The 16,738-nt window shown below is 43.6% G+C and overlaps 1 protein-coding gene across 6 annotated transcripts in view; it reads right to left on the bottom strand.

The window, feature by feature from the left end:
- The window catches only part of LOC123958919 (SH3 and multiple ankyrin repeat domains protein 2-like), a 221,894-nt gene that overhangs the window by 12,482 nt on the left and 192,674 nt on the right, over positions 1–16,738 (bottom strand). For all 6 annotated transcript variants that reach the window (XM_046032667.1, XM_046032666.1, XM_046032668.1 and 3 more), the window contains 5 exons: positions 14,608–14,743; positions 12,523–12,603; positions 8,778–8,890; positions 8,302–8,407; positions 4,686–7,191 (listed from right to left, as the gene is read on the bottom strand). In XM_046032667.1, coding sequence (XP_045888623.1) covers positions 4,686–7,191; positions 8,302–8,407; positions 8,778–8,890; positions 12,523–12,603; positions 14,608–14,743 — 2,942 coding nt within the window. The remainder of the gene's footprint in view (positions 1–4,685; positions 7,192–8,301; positions 8,408–8,777; positions 8,891–12,522; positions 12,604–14,607; positions 14,744–16,738) is intronic.

Here is a 16,738-nt window from a genome sequence, read left to right as displayed (position 1 = left end):
CATTCCCCCCCCCCCCCCCCCAAATAAACATAAGTAATATTAACACGTGGCCCTCACTGGGCTTCATTTCAGCGCAGTAACAACACTCGCTCTCTGTCAGCTGAGCAGGATGAGAGGAAAGTGATGCAGTGCTATTGATATCTGTGGTGGGAGACCTCACCTTCAACACGCCCACACATCCCATGACTCCCTGCTTCTTTCTAGCACACACCAGCTCACGCATACAGGGTCACACTCTTTGGCATGCATGCACACGCTGCCTTTATTTATAGAAAGCTTGAGATTGACTCGGCTGTGCTGGCTTACATAACGGTGGCCTACTAAAGCAGCGCGGCACGTGACCTGCGAGATGATGTTGAACTCTACTGAGGGTTAGGCCTGCCATCCTCTTGCTCCATCTCTCTCACACGCACACAAGTACAAACGCACACCCCTCCCCCCGACTCAGACTGACATCACTGCGGGCCTCAAGGCTGCTCTCATCAGCCGGTTGCTAGGCAACCCTTTCGTCCACAGGCACAACCAACGCACATTTAATCTGGGAGCCTAAGAGACAGGAAGAAAAAAGAAAAAAGAAAAAAAAAGAAAGAAAGAAGCGAGTCCACAAATGTCCAAAGAAAATCTAAAATATTCCCATTGGTGCTGGGTCCGATCCTGACATACTGAGGAAGACTATGCAGGAGACTGTGCGCAGGAGCAGGAGAGCAAAGGATGGAGGGAGAGAGAGAACGAGAGGGAGAGCATGTGTGAATCTAGGCCATCTTCTGTGCATCTCTGTTGCCATCTGTTTGATGGTTTCAGGAGCAGGACCACCTTTACCCTTTTTCGCAGGCCTCTTCATATGTCGAGGTGTTCCCTATCTTCACATCTCTAGCTGCCTACAACCTTATCTTCTGCCGCTGCGCCCGGCGACCCTCCCCACAAGACTAAGTAGTGCGACACGAAAACCCCCTCTGAGCACCGAGGCAGATAATCGGACACCCTGGTGGCAAACAAGTGAGTGGGGTTTAAACTCCATCTGACATGACAAACACACACAAACCCCTCAGGGCAACAATCAGAAAGACCAGATTACAAGTAATTGACTGATTTAAGCAGGATGACAAGCGCCGCTTTAGGAATGAGGGTTGAATGCTGCACTCACATCGGGGTATGATGACATCTGGTAGTTTGATCCCATAGTGAAGCAGTTACTGAACTGAATCACGCTAATCAGACCAAACTACACACAGTTATAAAAAGGACACATGAGATTTTGTCAGTCTGGTAAAGTATGAAAAAGTTCCCAAAACAGAGCTGTTTTTTAAAGCCTATAATACAAAATACAGCAACTACAGACCTGTAATTTACATTCACTTTAGAGTCTCAATCTATGATGGGTTTCACCTTTAATATGGGTTAGGGTTACTTGGGAATATTAAAATAGTAAACCAAGTTGGAGATTTCTACACCAACCTTATGCAGGGAGTAGGGCTGGACAATATGGCCAAAAATGTTTTCACAATAAAAAGTTATCACGATAAGGATCAAATCGTTATTTCTTTCGAGTTTAAAGGCTGATTTTTGCCCTCTGAGTGAAAGCTGAAGAAACCTGATACCTGTTAATAACTCTTATGGTCAACACTTGAAGCCAAACAGTGGATTACTTAACAAATCTGAGGTAGAACATTTGTTATATTGTTATTGAAAAAAATATTGTGATAATATTGTCGCCTCACAGCAAGAAGGTCGTGGGTTTGCGGGTTCTCTCCAGGTGCTCCGGCTTCCTCCCACCATCCAAAGACATGCGGACTAGGTTGATTGGTGGCTCTAAATTGTCCTTAGGTGTGAACGTGAGGTGTGAGTGGTTTTCTGTCTATGTGTGGCCCTGCGATGGACTGGCGACCTGTCCGGGGTGTACTCCGCCTTTCGCCCAATGTCAGCTGGGATTGATCCAGCCCCCCCCGCAACCCTGTATGCAGGATAAGCGGTTGACGATGGATGGATGGATTGTTATTGTTTTATTGTCCAGCCCTAGCAGGCAGCAACTCAAACCACAAATTGAAATTTGTCATTGGGAAATTAAACCACCATCCACTACAGCAATTTCAGGTATATTCGTCAGGAGACATTTGATCACAGAAGCATCAATTAAAATGTTATGGATTGATTATACCCCATTTACACTCAATTCATGTGTCTTGGGCAGATCGAACGACTTTCTGATATCGACATAAGCCAAGTAAAGTCATCTATAAAGTGTTAGAGACGCTTTCTAGCCAGATATTGAAAGGTGTGCTGCATCTCTCCCAAGATGTAGATGTGCATTTTACTCTTCCCAAGTGTAACTATGTCCGTAAGCTGTCTGTGGAATTAACCTCCACAGGGTCTTTAGTGGTATGATAATGGCTGCTTAAGTGACGTTAAACTGAAATTAGCCATCTTTCTCCCTCATTATTACTTCTTCTTTTGTTGTGTGTGTTATGTGTATATATAGAGCACTGACTTAGTTTTTTTATGTGTTGGCACATTCTTACACAATTCAAGAGGCCAAGTGGGAAAAACTGGGACCTAAAACTAATCCAACACACCCCTCTTGTAAGTGTCTGACGTAAAAGATTTTTCCTAATTTGCATCTCATAATTGCAATAAATCTGACATAAGTCACATGACCTTAAAATAGCAACAAAAAGTGCATAAATGTGTGCTTTCTAGAAGTCATAAGAAGCCCCGCTGTGCAAAACAATTATCTCAGTACAGGAAATCATTGCAAATGCATGGCTTGGGGGGAATAAACCGTTTACTTTGAGCTGCTGCCAGCTTCCTGCACCCGATACCTTAGCATCATAAAGCTACTAACAGCACAAAGAGACAACCAGATAACTCTTTACTTTATGGGGAAAGCAACTTTTTCAGCAAAATGGCAGAACAAGAGACACTTAAGATGCCTATGGTCACAGATTAAACATAATGACGTGTTAAAAGTCATTAACGAAGCTAATGCTTTATGCATTGTGTATCATTTATTCTGCATTTAGTTCTTTGCCAAAACTCATATCTGAACAAATGGCGGCATCCAGTATTATCTTAAATGCTGAAAAGAGATAAAGTAGTTTCCATTTTCCCTCCCTAGTATGAAAAGTTCCACGTTCACAAGAATGTGTCAACATACAGGCAGGCAGGCAGGCACTAACATGACAACTTCATTTCCTAAAAACCATGTAGCCTGGTGAACACATAAAAGTGAAAACCGGGCTTCGTTGTGACTTGATAGCAGCTGATAGAACCTACCTGTGAAGATGGGAGACACAGAGGGCATGAAGAAAGTGAAGGAACTACAGGAGACTGGAGAAAATGGAGATGAAGATGGAGAGGCGTGAGCTGAAAATGAAATGTGTACAAGGTGTAAAGGTCAACAGACATGACTTTGAACTGCAGAGGATGTAAATGAGGATAACATGATAGTATGTGGTGTGAAGGAGGGTACACAAGGCTGCACCTAAGCAGCTGGTGGGCATCTCACTGTAATTACCACAAATGGACGTCACTGTGTTGATCTAACAGTGTTTATTAGATCAGAAGGCACAAACTCCCAGAGGAATCAACTCTTTCCCTCTGCTCTCTACACCTCTCTGCTGAGCGATGGGACCATTCATACAAAATGCATGTGAGCAGTGAATTATTTATCGTGCTTTTTATTTCCCTCTCATACAGGGGAGATGTGAGTTTAAAAAACCATGAGCTGAGCTGGTTCAGGTGCAGGGTCCATTAAAACGTTGTCCCAGTTACTGCAAATAAGACTCCTGCAAAACCTCAACAATCTAAAACGTGGCACTGCAGGAAATCAATCTTGGTACATAACAAATGTTCCATCCCATAATCCTACTTGTCAACAAGTGAACAACATTCATTTTCTTATTATTTGCCTATAGTGACTATTTACGCAACATTCAGTTGACAAATGTGATTATAAACTAAATAAATGCAAATAAATGTCAAACTGATAAAGAGCAAGAGGATGAGCTGAATGTCAAATGATGTCTAGACATGTACTACATTATAAACAGAGGATTGAACTCCCCAGAGTTAACTCTTTTATCAGTTCTTCATGTTAAGAACTAACACAGTAGGATATCCACAGATCATGACCGCACAAACTTGCTGCCACAATAACGTTAAAGCCCGTTCCAACAATATTATATTGTTAATATACTGTGTATATCTCATATACACAGAGTGCGAGCCACAACAATATGAAGACATTGAATATGAATGAACGACGACAATGTGACAACCTTGGGTTGACTATGCTTCTATAAACCCTTCAGATGACATCCAAGCACACCCCTGCAGCCTCATCCATTCTTCACATACAATTCAAAACAACCATCTAAGTTGTAATGCTCTAGACCTTCTAACCTTTGGTTGCTGGCTCATTGTACAGATGCTATAAACAACTAGACACAATTGACTATCAGAGAAAAAAACAAAAAAAAGATACAACAAACCACATTTATAAACCTAAAGTATTATCACCGAAGGGGAAGCAGAGGATCAGCTCATAGTTGCTATGAAAACTGTTGACAGCTTCCGTTGTGGTAGATAAATGTCCGGGAAAATAAAACCCAAACAAGAAAATTAAGGAAAAAAAAGATAAATTGAGGAAAAAAAAGCCCTGACGCATTAAATACTGACTTATCACGTACCTTGTTCCGAAGGCCCCCCTGGTGCCTGTGGGGGAGTCCAGGCTTTCTCCTGGCTTGGTTGGTCTATCGCGATTCATTTGCTGCAGAATGGAGCTCAGCTCGGTGATAACAGTGTTCTTGGAGTCTGGTGTGGATGGGGGGCTGCGCAGCTCAGGGGGCTGATCGCCCCACAGCTTGGATGTCCTTTGAGTAGGAGTCCTAGGAGGTTCAGAGGATGAAGGGGGAGGGGGAGGAGCCTGAGGGGGTGACCCATAGGACTCTGGGGGCTCTTCAATGAGAGCGTCATGATAAAGCGATGTTCTGTTAATGACAGACTTGCCCTTGGGTTTGGGTGGCACAGGGGGCCGATCCACGAGGAAGGCATGCCCATCTGCAGTGGCATAGAGGCTCTCCAGAGTGTTGTCGCAGAAGCCTCCCTCTGATGACAGGGTAGAGATGCTGGAAACGGTGCTGGTGGTCTCCATGTGCAGAGGATCCCCGCTACTGCGGCTGTCTACCTCTTCAATGCCCGAGTCACCCACCCCTGACTCTGGGTCAGGTGGAGGAGGAGGATATGAGGGGGGCATACTGTTCACCACCCGTTTGTGTTGATCAGTGACAGGAGGTGGGGCGTGAGCATGGTATGGCGGTAGATGAGGTCCACCATTCCGTCTCTGTTGCTGAAGCATCTCGGCAATGGCACTAGCCTGGTCATCAGGAATGTCAATACTGTTGGCAAACTCCAGCGGTGGGGGGAGGGGCTCTGTGAAGTCAAAATCCTCATCAATGTCAACAGAGGCCAGTGGGGGAGGGGGGATGCGGAAGGGCAGCTTTACTGGTTCATCCATGGACTCGCCTAAAGGAATGCTCCTCCTCCGTGATGATGGTGGCTGGGGATTGGTAGATAGTGTTGGAGCTTTGAGAGGATCGGGTTGGTTGGGGTCTTTTAGCTCAGATGGTCTGTTGCTGTCCTGCCCCTCCGACTCTTGGTTGTTCACCTTGTTGCATGCTTCTGTGCTGGTGTGGACCATCAGCAGCCCGGTTGACTTAGGCTGTGATGTGTCTGCCACATCCCCTGGCGCACTTTTCCTCTCCTCAACTGCGTGATGCTGCCGTTCTTCCCGTGCCCCGTCAGACTCATACTTCTGCTCCGTCATCTGCCTCCGCAGGCCTCCTCGGCCAGGTCGCCCCATAGTTGCGGTAGAGATTGCAGCAAAACTCGTCTCGATCCCGGAGCGTAGTTTGGTGTCAATAAACAGCGGTTGGTTGAGGTCTGGTTTGTGGCTTGGCTGAACTGGGAGGGACTGGCCTTCATGCTTTGGGGTTTGCTGAACCTGAGGAGGATTTTGTTGCTGATTCTGAGGATGGTTTTGTTGCTCCTTCATGGCCCGGTCACGAGCTGCCAGGGCCAAAGCTAGTGGAGAGTTAGGGTCCAAGGGCTTGCCGGTGACAGGATGGAGGTAGGTCCCATTGGCCCTGTAGTGGCTCTTAGGAGGAGTTGCTGGGAGACTAACAGGACTATCCAGGTTGGGACACTGGCCTGTTCTGGTGTTTAGAGGCTCCCGCACCACTGTAGGCTCAGGAGTGTTAAAATCTGTCATGTTGCCACTACCACCCCCAACAGGAGGCCCGAGCTGTGCTGCAGGAGGGGGAGCCAATATCCTTCGAAGCCGCTCGTCGCTACTGAACATGCCTTCATCAATGGACTTTGACTGGCGAAGGCGAGGGGTTGGTGTGGGACTACTGAACTCATCATCCCCTATGTCTATTGACTGGAAGGCAATTGAGTGCTTTTTTGCCTCTAGCCTCTTCTCCCGGTCCCGTACCGCCCCGGCAATTGCTGCTGCAAAGGGGTTGCTTAGAGACAGGTCATCAGGACGCAAACCTCCACTTCCACCAACAGTGGGCGTGAGGGGTGGGTGTTCAGGAGTGGTGGGCTCAATCTCCATACTGCTACCCTGGCTGCTCTTGCCACTGCTGCTGGTGGAGGGCTCCTTAACGATGATGGTGGGGATGGGGATGGAGGAGCACGTTCGTTCTACAGGCGTAGTGGGCATGGAAACTGGGCCAGAGGGGCTTGCTGGCATGTGACATGTTTTCTCTGGGCTATCCTCAACATTGGGCTGCTTTACAAGCATGCCCTTCCTTCGAGCTGGTTTTGCTGGCACATACAGTGTCTTATTGCCCACCTCAGAGTATGGATTCTCCGGCACTGGCGTGCGCCCTCGGGTGCGTGTGCTCTCAAAATGCTCCGAGCTCTGGCGGAAATACCCACGCCTTAACGTGCCAACATCAGTGGTTCGGCTAATGGTCGTTACTGCATTAGGTGAGTTCTGGGTGAAGCTGGGCCGTGTGGTGCCGTAACTCTTGGGTATAGGGCCAGCAGCTGAGTTGTAGGCAGGTGGCGAAGGGGGTGAAATGGCTGGGGGAGGAGGGATGTCCTCTGAGGTGTCAGGCATAGAGAGGCTGCGAGAGAACTTGAGTAGGGGAGGTGTGAGGAATCCCTGTTTCTCATCCTCCGTTGTACCTTGGAGAGATTGGGCAGAGAGAAAAATTATGTGAGGACGTGGGGTAGGCAACCCTATTTTTTATTTCCAGGACAGCCTGCTCTTTCCACAGGAAATATCTAATTTATTTGTTGTGAGCTCTTTCTTAACCTTTATTTATCCAAGCAGGGGTTCCTGAAATTTGTGAAGGGTCCGATAGATAACAAAAGTAGCCAACTATAAGATGTTAACTTATTTCCTGGTGAGTTAATATGACCAATTACCCAACACCACCAATTGAAATCTTGAATGCGGAAATAACGACAAGAATAAACATTTGTATTAAAGTTTGATTGCTGAAATAAAATCTATTCAGAAGATTAGCCATAGAGCAGATATGCGAGCTATGTGTATTAAAAAGGGGTCATGGAAACGTATCTCAAATAAAAGACCAAAATGACTTGTGCATATGTACATCAATCTTATTTTGCCATGTTTGTTAAAATGTATGACACTCAGACATACAAGCAGTGTTCTGGGGATCTACAGATGAGTGGATGCCTATTCAGCTAGTAGCTGGCATTTGGGGAAAGTTTGCAGAAGATGCTTATTGAGTTCCATTCTTTCTGTCATTTGCACAGTTACACAGTTGTTTAACCGTGAAAAGTTATTATTATGGAAGCAAGTGCCTTGCTCAGGGGAACTTGGTCAATGAGTGACACTTTTTTGCTCTCAGAAGAGAGCATTTCCCATGCGTCATCAAACCAGAACATACTAAAAGGTCTATTACTGAAATTATTGCAAAAAAAGGAATTAATTTTTTGTTATAATAATGATGGCATTGCAAATCAAAAGAGCTGTGAGTAACATTAGCCTGCATGACGTCCCTCCAGTTCGGCAGTAAGAATGAGGTTTCAGCATATGTTTAATGACCTCCAATATTATCGCCTGAAAGCACACTTTGCTGACTGGATCATTCTAATCTATCTATAATTAGCTTTAATATTGCTTGAGCACACAGAGCAAGTCCTCTGAGCATTAATAGAATATTACGACAAGCTGAAAGCACAAGGTTCTGGACATGCAGTTCACAACTCAAGCTGACACTCACATGCCCTCCCACACTCACACTTACTGTATATACATCATACCTATGGACTTTTGCTTTTTCATAGTGCCCTTCTCAGGTATCCCCAGGAAGGCCCCTGGCACAGTGGGTGGCACCACTGCTACTCCCTGGCGGTCATGATACATAGACTGCAAACCAGAATGTTGTTAATGATATATTCAGAAATACACACTTTCCCATTAGCTCTCTGCTGCCTGGAGACCAACACTAACATCGTTTAGTTTCAGATATCTATCATTAAAAAAAGCTGTAAAACAAACTGCTGTAAAATAGATTAACATTCACAGATTTGTATTTTTCCATTAGGGGATTATGGCACAGAATACAGCCAAACACACTAATCAAAACACTTTCAAAATTATTATTATACACTCAAGGACCAAAACCAAACCAAAACATCCTTAAAAGTAACACCATTGTACACGGTATGATCTGTGTAATGAATATCTAATTTTTACAATAACTATTATTAGCGTCAAGCGAGTTTTGTTCACTTACATTCATATCAGCTGCCGTAACCAAACAGCGACTGGATGGGCGTGGTTTGATTGTGGCAATCTTCATATCAACAGGTGAGGTCTTCTGGGCATGTGACATTTCTTCGACTTTGTCTGCAAGATAAAGCGAGCCGTAAATCAAGAGTAAGAAAAACACGACCTGTGCAGGACTTAACTTGCAAAGCCACCGTAAGGTTGTCATAGGCCAAACGCAAGCTAATCATTCACAGTGACCCGTCCCTGTGTTTCCACACTGAATTGCAAATGAAACTGAAACGAAAAACATTTAAACAAATTTTGGGAGGGGGGGGGGGGGCAGACAGGGGGACTTTTAGGAAATGTTTCAGGTGTGTCCAGCCTCGCAAGCCGTGCAAGCTCTTTCCAAACAGCCGACTCAGCAGCATCATCCAACTCTCAGGGTCGTCCCCTCATTAAATGTAAAATGAGCAATGAATGTGATGTCTGTCAAGTTTGCCGTTATCTTTCTTAGTCTTCTTTTTTTAAGGCCTGCAGCATGGGAAAGGTGTCAACGGCAAATTTGGCAGAACTGAACTTCCCTCTGGTGTGTGATGATGCCATCAGATAAAGTCCACCTCAAGGGTTTTGCTCAGAGAAGCTACATGCTAGCCCTGATATAGCCTCTTACTGTATCACCTCCCTAGCTCTGTCTAGGATGTGGAAAGCTTCCATGCATTAGGGGGCGTGATTACTTAGAGTGACTTGGAAAACAATCCTCTTCTTCTGCGCATCTACACACAGAGGAGAGGAGTGGAAAAGAGGTAGAGGTGGGGAGGAGAGGAAAGGGGAGGAAAGGAGTGTCAATGACCTTAACTACGGTTAGAGCTAAAACACAAACACACAAAACCAGAAAGAAATGCACATTTCCTCTCTCTCCGATCTGTCTCTTAATTTGGATTTCAGCTACAGCATATCAGACAACATGCATCACGGTTGCCCTGGAAACCTATCTGTGAGTGAAACATTTCCTGGAATAAACCTCCCCCTCCTCACACTCACACTCACATATACAAGCCTGCAACATAGGAGGAAAAAGAAGAAGGCACACATGAAGAACAGAAACATGACAGCAAACCTTTTCAGGTCAGGTAAAATGAAGAAACATTGACTAACAGCGGCAGCGTTTTGTTTACACTCACACACACACACACACACACACTCAAGTAATATGTTCTGTAATTCCTCATTAAGGGTCTGTTGCTATGTTCCACTGCATTTGAAGCTTGAAATTCTCGCAGAAAGTAAATGATCTGGGCTTGCTGCTGCGTTGCAAATGAAGATTCTGGGTCCGTCTGTATGAAAGGTTTAGGAAGCACTCTGAGGTGAACCACTGCTTTTAATCAAACGTGAATAATAGGACTGCTCAAAAGAAGAAGAAACAATCTGTGATTGTGAACAAGGGACGGAGGAGCTTTCTATTCACAACATTAAATCATGCACCAACAACATTTACAACCCAATAAAGTTGTAGTCAAAAACACATTGTAAATCATGCAAATACACTACAGGTGAAACACTGAAAGTCAAATGTCAGACAAATCATTTTGTTATATAAATATTAAAATAAACTGTCAACAAATACAACAGTTGTAGTTAATCACAGGGAGGTGGAGTGGGGAAGGTTAATCAATCATTGGAAGTTTTGGATCAGACTTAAGCATGCCTACAGTAACTTACCACCTTTCTTTTTCCTTAGAGTGGCTTAAAAGGGGTGACAGAAAAAGATTTGAGTCTTTAAAGCACAAAACAAAGTCAATAATTCGCCCAAGATGAAGAAAAATGTACTTGTATTGTAGCTTTGTTTAATATAATAGTATTGAGTGAGGGTACTTCCATCTATTTAAATGTATCCTACTGCAGATGCATTTGTTGTGTGAATCCCATACTTTACATTCAGATTTGAAAACACTAATGGACTTAAAACACTACCAAGCAATACTATTACTACTATAAATATATAAAGTAAAGAATTAAATGCAAATGTGTCAAATAAGCAGTCTGAAAAAAACATGCTGACCAGAGGCATTTTTCTGTCAGCAATTTTCTGCAATGTATGAAGATTCCCACTCCTGTCATTTATTTATCCACCAGCCTCTCATCTCTCTGCCTGCTCTTTCCACACCTTTGACACAGGGCACAAAGCTGCAATTACTAATGCTAAGTGTAAACAGTAAATCATAAACTGCTATTAAAACAATGCACCCTCCAATCTAGCTGCAACTAATGATGTTTTCATGATTGATTAAGCTGTATTTTATTTTTGGATTAATTGTACAAGACAAAATATGGAGAAAAATTTACACAATAAGTTCCCACAGGCCAAAGTGACGTCGTTAAATTGCTTGTTGTCCCAACAGCAGTCTAAAACTCAATTTATAATGAAACAAAGTCAGAACCAGTGAATTTTGTCTTAATAAATTACTTGAACGTAATCCATTGTCAAAATTGCTGTCACTTATTTGACTGTTGGTAAATCAGTTAATCAGGGGCACCATTAATCGGGAGTTGCTGTGTTTTTAAAATAAGATTAGATACGCCTTTACTGATCCTCTGAGGGGAAATTCAGGTAAAAAGTGACGAAGACCACCTCTCTGAATGTAATAATCCTTCAGATTTATGAAATCAAACCAAATTTTTGTAACTATTTATGGTCAACATTTTTTTCTACAATAGCCTTTCAATATATACAGTATACATTCAGCAATTATCTTACAAAGTCATTTGTTATTGTAGTGACAGTCTGCCATTCCTTTGCTGGATTCAGATTGCCTACCTACTGGAATTATAACTATACTTTTCAATCCAGGTAACAAAGTGCTTTACAGCAATCAATGTAAAACATAGACAAGTCAAATAAAAATTAGTATCACACACAGTGGTGCGCAACAAAGGTTTTAGAAAAGAGAACAAGTCAATGCAAAACTAAAGGGATCACATAGTGGTTTATAATCAGTAAAAAGCTGCTCAAGTGTTGGTCTGTTCTAAACCACAGTGCCGCCAAATCAACCAGGATTTAAATCTCAACTTCAACATAATAAATCAATACACTTTCATTAAGCCTCATTAAGCCACATATGAACCTTCAGTGGGAAAAAGTAGATTTATTTATTTATTTTAATGGAGTAATGAGTATTTTCTGTCATCTACTAGCTGAATTGATCATGAGACGTTGTTTCAGGGTGGTCATGTGTCTCAGAAACGCTGACTGCCCTGTCTGTCACAAGGTATTAGGACAGGACAGCACAGCACTTTTAGTGCTATGCACAGAGGGTCCTCTGAAGTGGAGGACACACACACGCACTCACACACACATATAAAAAACAAACAAACAGAGATTATACTAATGTCATATTTTAGACTTATTTGCTCCTTGTAGCCACAGCGACAGCTCATGGGTGCAGGGTCTTTAGAAGCAAGTACTGCATGCATAATGGCAAAGGAGGACAGGAGATGAGGAGGGAGGAAAAGCAGCTCTTATTTTTATGGGTCAAATGTAAGCAAAACTTAATTTGCATTAGCCTGAACAAAAGCTTCATTCAGCGATGCATGCTGCTGTTAGGTGAAATGGATGGCAAAAGGTTATGCAGCTTTAACTGCTTACCTTTATCCACTATTGAGATTAACCAATCAATGACAATAAGAAAAAAAGAACAAAAAAGAGAAAGAGGTGCTGTTAGTCACAGACTTCCTAATGCCACTCCGTAAAAGCCAAACCGGTATGTTCTTACCAAGTTCCTCCAGTTCAGAGGTCATCGACTTGGAGCGCATAGATAGGGCTGTGGTGGGGGCTCTCTTTGGTGGTGGAGGAGCTGAGGGAGACAGAGAGACAGACAAAATGCATACATGTTATTCTGTATTACTCAGAGAGGATGTGGCATTGTGGGTAGAGCGGACATTCCCAGACTCCTTATTTATTGTTCTTGCTGACTTAAACAAAGGAAACCTCAGCCATGAACTCCCAAAATACAGACAGACAGTCTATAAAGTGTCCGACCAGAGAAGGGAACATTTTGGATCACTGCTACACCACAGTAAGCAGTGCCTATCACACCGCCCACCGCCCTCCTCTTGGACACTCTGACCACGTCATGGTCCACCTGATTGCTGCATACAAGCAGAAATTAAAACTCTGTAAACCTGCTGCAGGACAAGCTCTCCCAGCTGAGGGTGCCTGACTCCACCTGCAGGTGGATCACGGACTTCCTGACGGACAGGAAGCAGCACGTGAAGCTGGGAAAACATGTCTGTGACTCCAGGACGATCAGCACCGGATCCCCTCAAGGCTGCGTTCCTTCCCCCCTTCTCTTCTCCCTGTACACCAACAGCTGCACCTCCAGTCACCAGTCTGTCAAGCTCCTGAAGTTTGCAGACGACACCACCCTCATTGGGCTCATCTCAGGTGGGGATGAGTCCGCCTACAGGTGGGAGATCGACCATCTGGTGACCTGGTGCAGCCAGAACAGTCTGGAGCTCAACGCTCTGAAGACAGCGGAGATGGTCGCGGACTTCAGGAAGAGCCCAGCCCCACCCTCCCCCATCATCCTGTGTGACTCCCCAGTCACCACTGTGGACTCCTTCTGCTTCCTGGGCACCATCATCTCCCAGGACCTCAAGTGTGAGCTGAACATCACCTCCCTCACCAAGAAGGCCCAGCAGAGGATGTACTTCCTGCGGCAGCTGAAGAAGTTCAGCCTGCCAAAGACAACGATGGTGCACTTCTACACCACCATCATTGAGTCCATCCTCACCTCCTCCATCACCATCTGGACCCCTCCCACCCCGGACACAAACTGATTCAGACTCTCCCCTCTGGCAGGAGGCTGCGGTCCTTCAGGACCAAAACCTGTCGCCACAAAAACAGTTTCTTCCCGTCTGCAGCTAGCCTCATTACCAAGACCCGGGTCCCCCACTGACACTCCCGCCTTCCCACTGAAATACTGTTGATCTTTGCACATGTAAATATTATTTAATTTCACATCATTATAAATACCCGGTATATTGCACATATTTGTTGTTAAATGTTAATTGTTATTATTCTATATTTTATATTTTGTCAATCTATCCCATATTTATATATTTCTGCATTTATTTATGTCAACTGTATGTTTGTTTATAGCACTTTATCTCCAAAACAAATTCCTCGTATGTGTAACAACTACTTGGCAATAAAAGCGTTTCTGATTCTAAATTCATAAGCCATAAACACGCCCTCAGGTAGGCTATGTTACGCAACTAATGATGGCAAACCTTATGTAGAAATGGCTGTATAACGATGATTCTAATACTATTACCACTCATGGCATTTACCAAATGGTTTGATTCCATAATCTAACAAGTTATAATTCTGCTGCTTAATCCCCCCCTAAATTGTTAGCCACAGCTGACTTTTGCCAGCTGGAAGCTTTAAAGGAAGCATATGAACTTCTGGTGCTGTGTTATTTTTGTTGTTTGCATTGTGGACATGCAGTAAGTCAGGTTCCTTGCTGCCTCAGAGGGATATTATTACATAACACATCATCAGTCAGCATGCTGCTTTACTGCAGTATTTTAATACAGGAGGTACAACTGTTAGCAGATCCATTTTACAGCTGGTGTGCAGCTGTGTCCTACTGCTCCACACCTGAAGCTTCTCATTATTCTTATTATTATTCTATTTCCTAATCCATATATGATTTTGTGTTGGGGGAAAATGCTGAATACCAAACATCAGCCGCCTTTCATTTTTAGCCCACTTGTGGACAAGATATCTTCCTCTGTTTATAGCTTTCCTTGAGTGTTGCACACTGAAAAGTAGAATCTGCATGTCATTTTACCTTTTTTGCGTGCTGTGTCGTCGGGGTCCAGATTCCGGCTCACTGTCACCACCTTGATCAGGAGCCGGTTGCCTCCCTGGCGGATCATGTTAACCACCTGTCTGTGGCCCACCTTCACCACATTCTCCTGGTTTACCTGCCACAAACACACAATAAAAGAGTCATTAATGGCTGGCAAGTACTTAAGGACTTCCAGAAATCCGTACATTTGTAGGAAGTTGGGAACAATATCTTAGCCCACAGTATGATTTGAACAGGGTCAAACAGAACAGAATCAGCACCCGTTAACCGGGATGAAATCATTGGGCCACCCTGGCTGATGGCCCAAGTGATGGTCATGTACTGAAAGACATGGGTCCTTTGTGCACGCTAACATGCATGTAATGTTTTTGTGTAAATATATTGAACATTTAATGTGCTGAATGTTACATACATTTCAAAAGTGGCAAATATAAAAAAATACTTGCCTGTCACAGTGGCAGGCAGTGAAAAAACTAAATTTCAGACCCTGGATTTGACATGTATGTATAATTTGTGTATTATTGATTTTAACTGGAGAGGCAATAACTTGCCAGTCCTTTTAGTTTGATTGTGCTGATCTGAGAACAAATTAAATTATACACCATCATTTTATATGGTAAGTCCAGACTCAACATCTAAATTTTTGTCATCATGACCATTCATACTGTAATTTTACGATGTTGGTCTATTCTGTACACACAAGATTTCCTATTTCCTTGTTTGTCCCTCCTGGAAGAGATATCCCTTTTCTAATGCTCTTTTACTTCAATGTATTTCATTCTGGGTTTCTTTTCTATGAATCGATGATTTAAGGACACAGGGTGTTGTACATATTGTAAAGCCTCTTGAGGCAAATTTGTAATATTGAGGTATAGAAATAAAATTCACTTGAAAATTGACTCAAAGCAGAACGAGCAAATGTTGTCCAGTAATTTGATTTACCAGGGAATGCTTAGGTGACTCTGACTTTGAGCCTGTAGTGCTGAGTTTATCAAAGGACAGATATGTTAGACTTTTCAGTGAGTAAAATGACCTTGCAATCAATGTTTACGCAAGACAGTGGCAACAAAATGAAATGTAAAGCAACAATTAACATTTCTGACATTATAAAAACAACAACGGTGGAAAGCAGCAAGAAATAACAGAAAAAACAGAAAACACCTATGGGGACGTGCAGGGCCTTTAAAATTGTAAAAACACTTTGACTCACTTTTTTTATTAAAGCTTTATTTCACCAGATAAAATCTGAAACTGGCTTGATTGGACAGTACTGGTGTAGGATACTGGGACACAGGTTCACTCTCAAGGTGAAAAGCTGTGACTTTAACAATTCGATCTTAAGAGTTGGATTTTTCCTTTGTTTCTTCCTGCAGGTAATAGCTCGCAGCACTAAGCAGACGTCGAGGAAAAAGCCATTGTAAACCTATCCTTGGATATGCAAATACGGTGGTGGGGTGTTAGCGCTTTCGTCTTGTCCTACTGCCAATCTTCATAATTGCACTATTCATGTTGGCGGCAGGAGAGGGAGCGACGGCCGCTGCCCTCGCAGTCTGTCTGTAAAGACAATCAGAACAAGTTGGTTTGTGCCCCAAAAAATCCTGCTGCTGAAAATGCAGCGACAATCCGGTTCTAATTAAAGGCGATGTGTGTGTGTTTCCCTGTGCAGAGTTCACAGACACCAGTGGGCCACATACAGCTCATATATTAACATCTGAATCTAGCTGCTAACCAAAACGCTACACGCCCCCGCACTCATATCAGACTTTTTTTTGGCTGTGCAAATAAACAAATGCACACTTTCTCTTTCAAACACATGCATGCATGCCCACGTGGATGATTTTTAATCTCATTACTGCTCGTCTAATTTAATATGGGCCCCGTGGACCGCTCCTCTCATCTCCTCACCCTTTCTTCCAGACAAATAGTGGAGGAGGGGTCAGATAGAGGGATGAAAGAGAAACTAGCCTGGAGCGACAGGCAGGGATGATGGATGGGAAGAGGGAGAGAAAGCAAAAGTGGCGGGTGAGGGAAAATGTAGAGGAAGATGGTGTGACAGCGGCGAGGAGAAATGATGACGACAGAGATGTGGACACAAAGAGAGAGAGAGAGA

This window comes from Micropterus dolomieu, linkage group LG20 (genome assembly GCF_021292245.1).
Source record: "Micropterus dolomieu isolate WLL.071019.BEF.003 ecotype Adirondacks linkage group LG20, ASM2129224v1, whole genome shotgun sequence".
NCBI lineage: Eukaryota > Metazoa > Chordata > Actinopteri > Centrarchiformes > Centrarchidae > Micropterus > Micropterus dolomieu.
The sequence above is the reverse complement of the archived record's forward strand: the minus strand, read 5'-3'. Positions and strand labels throughout refer to the sequence as shown.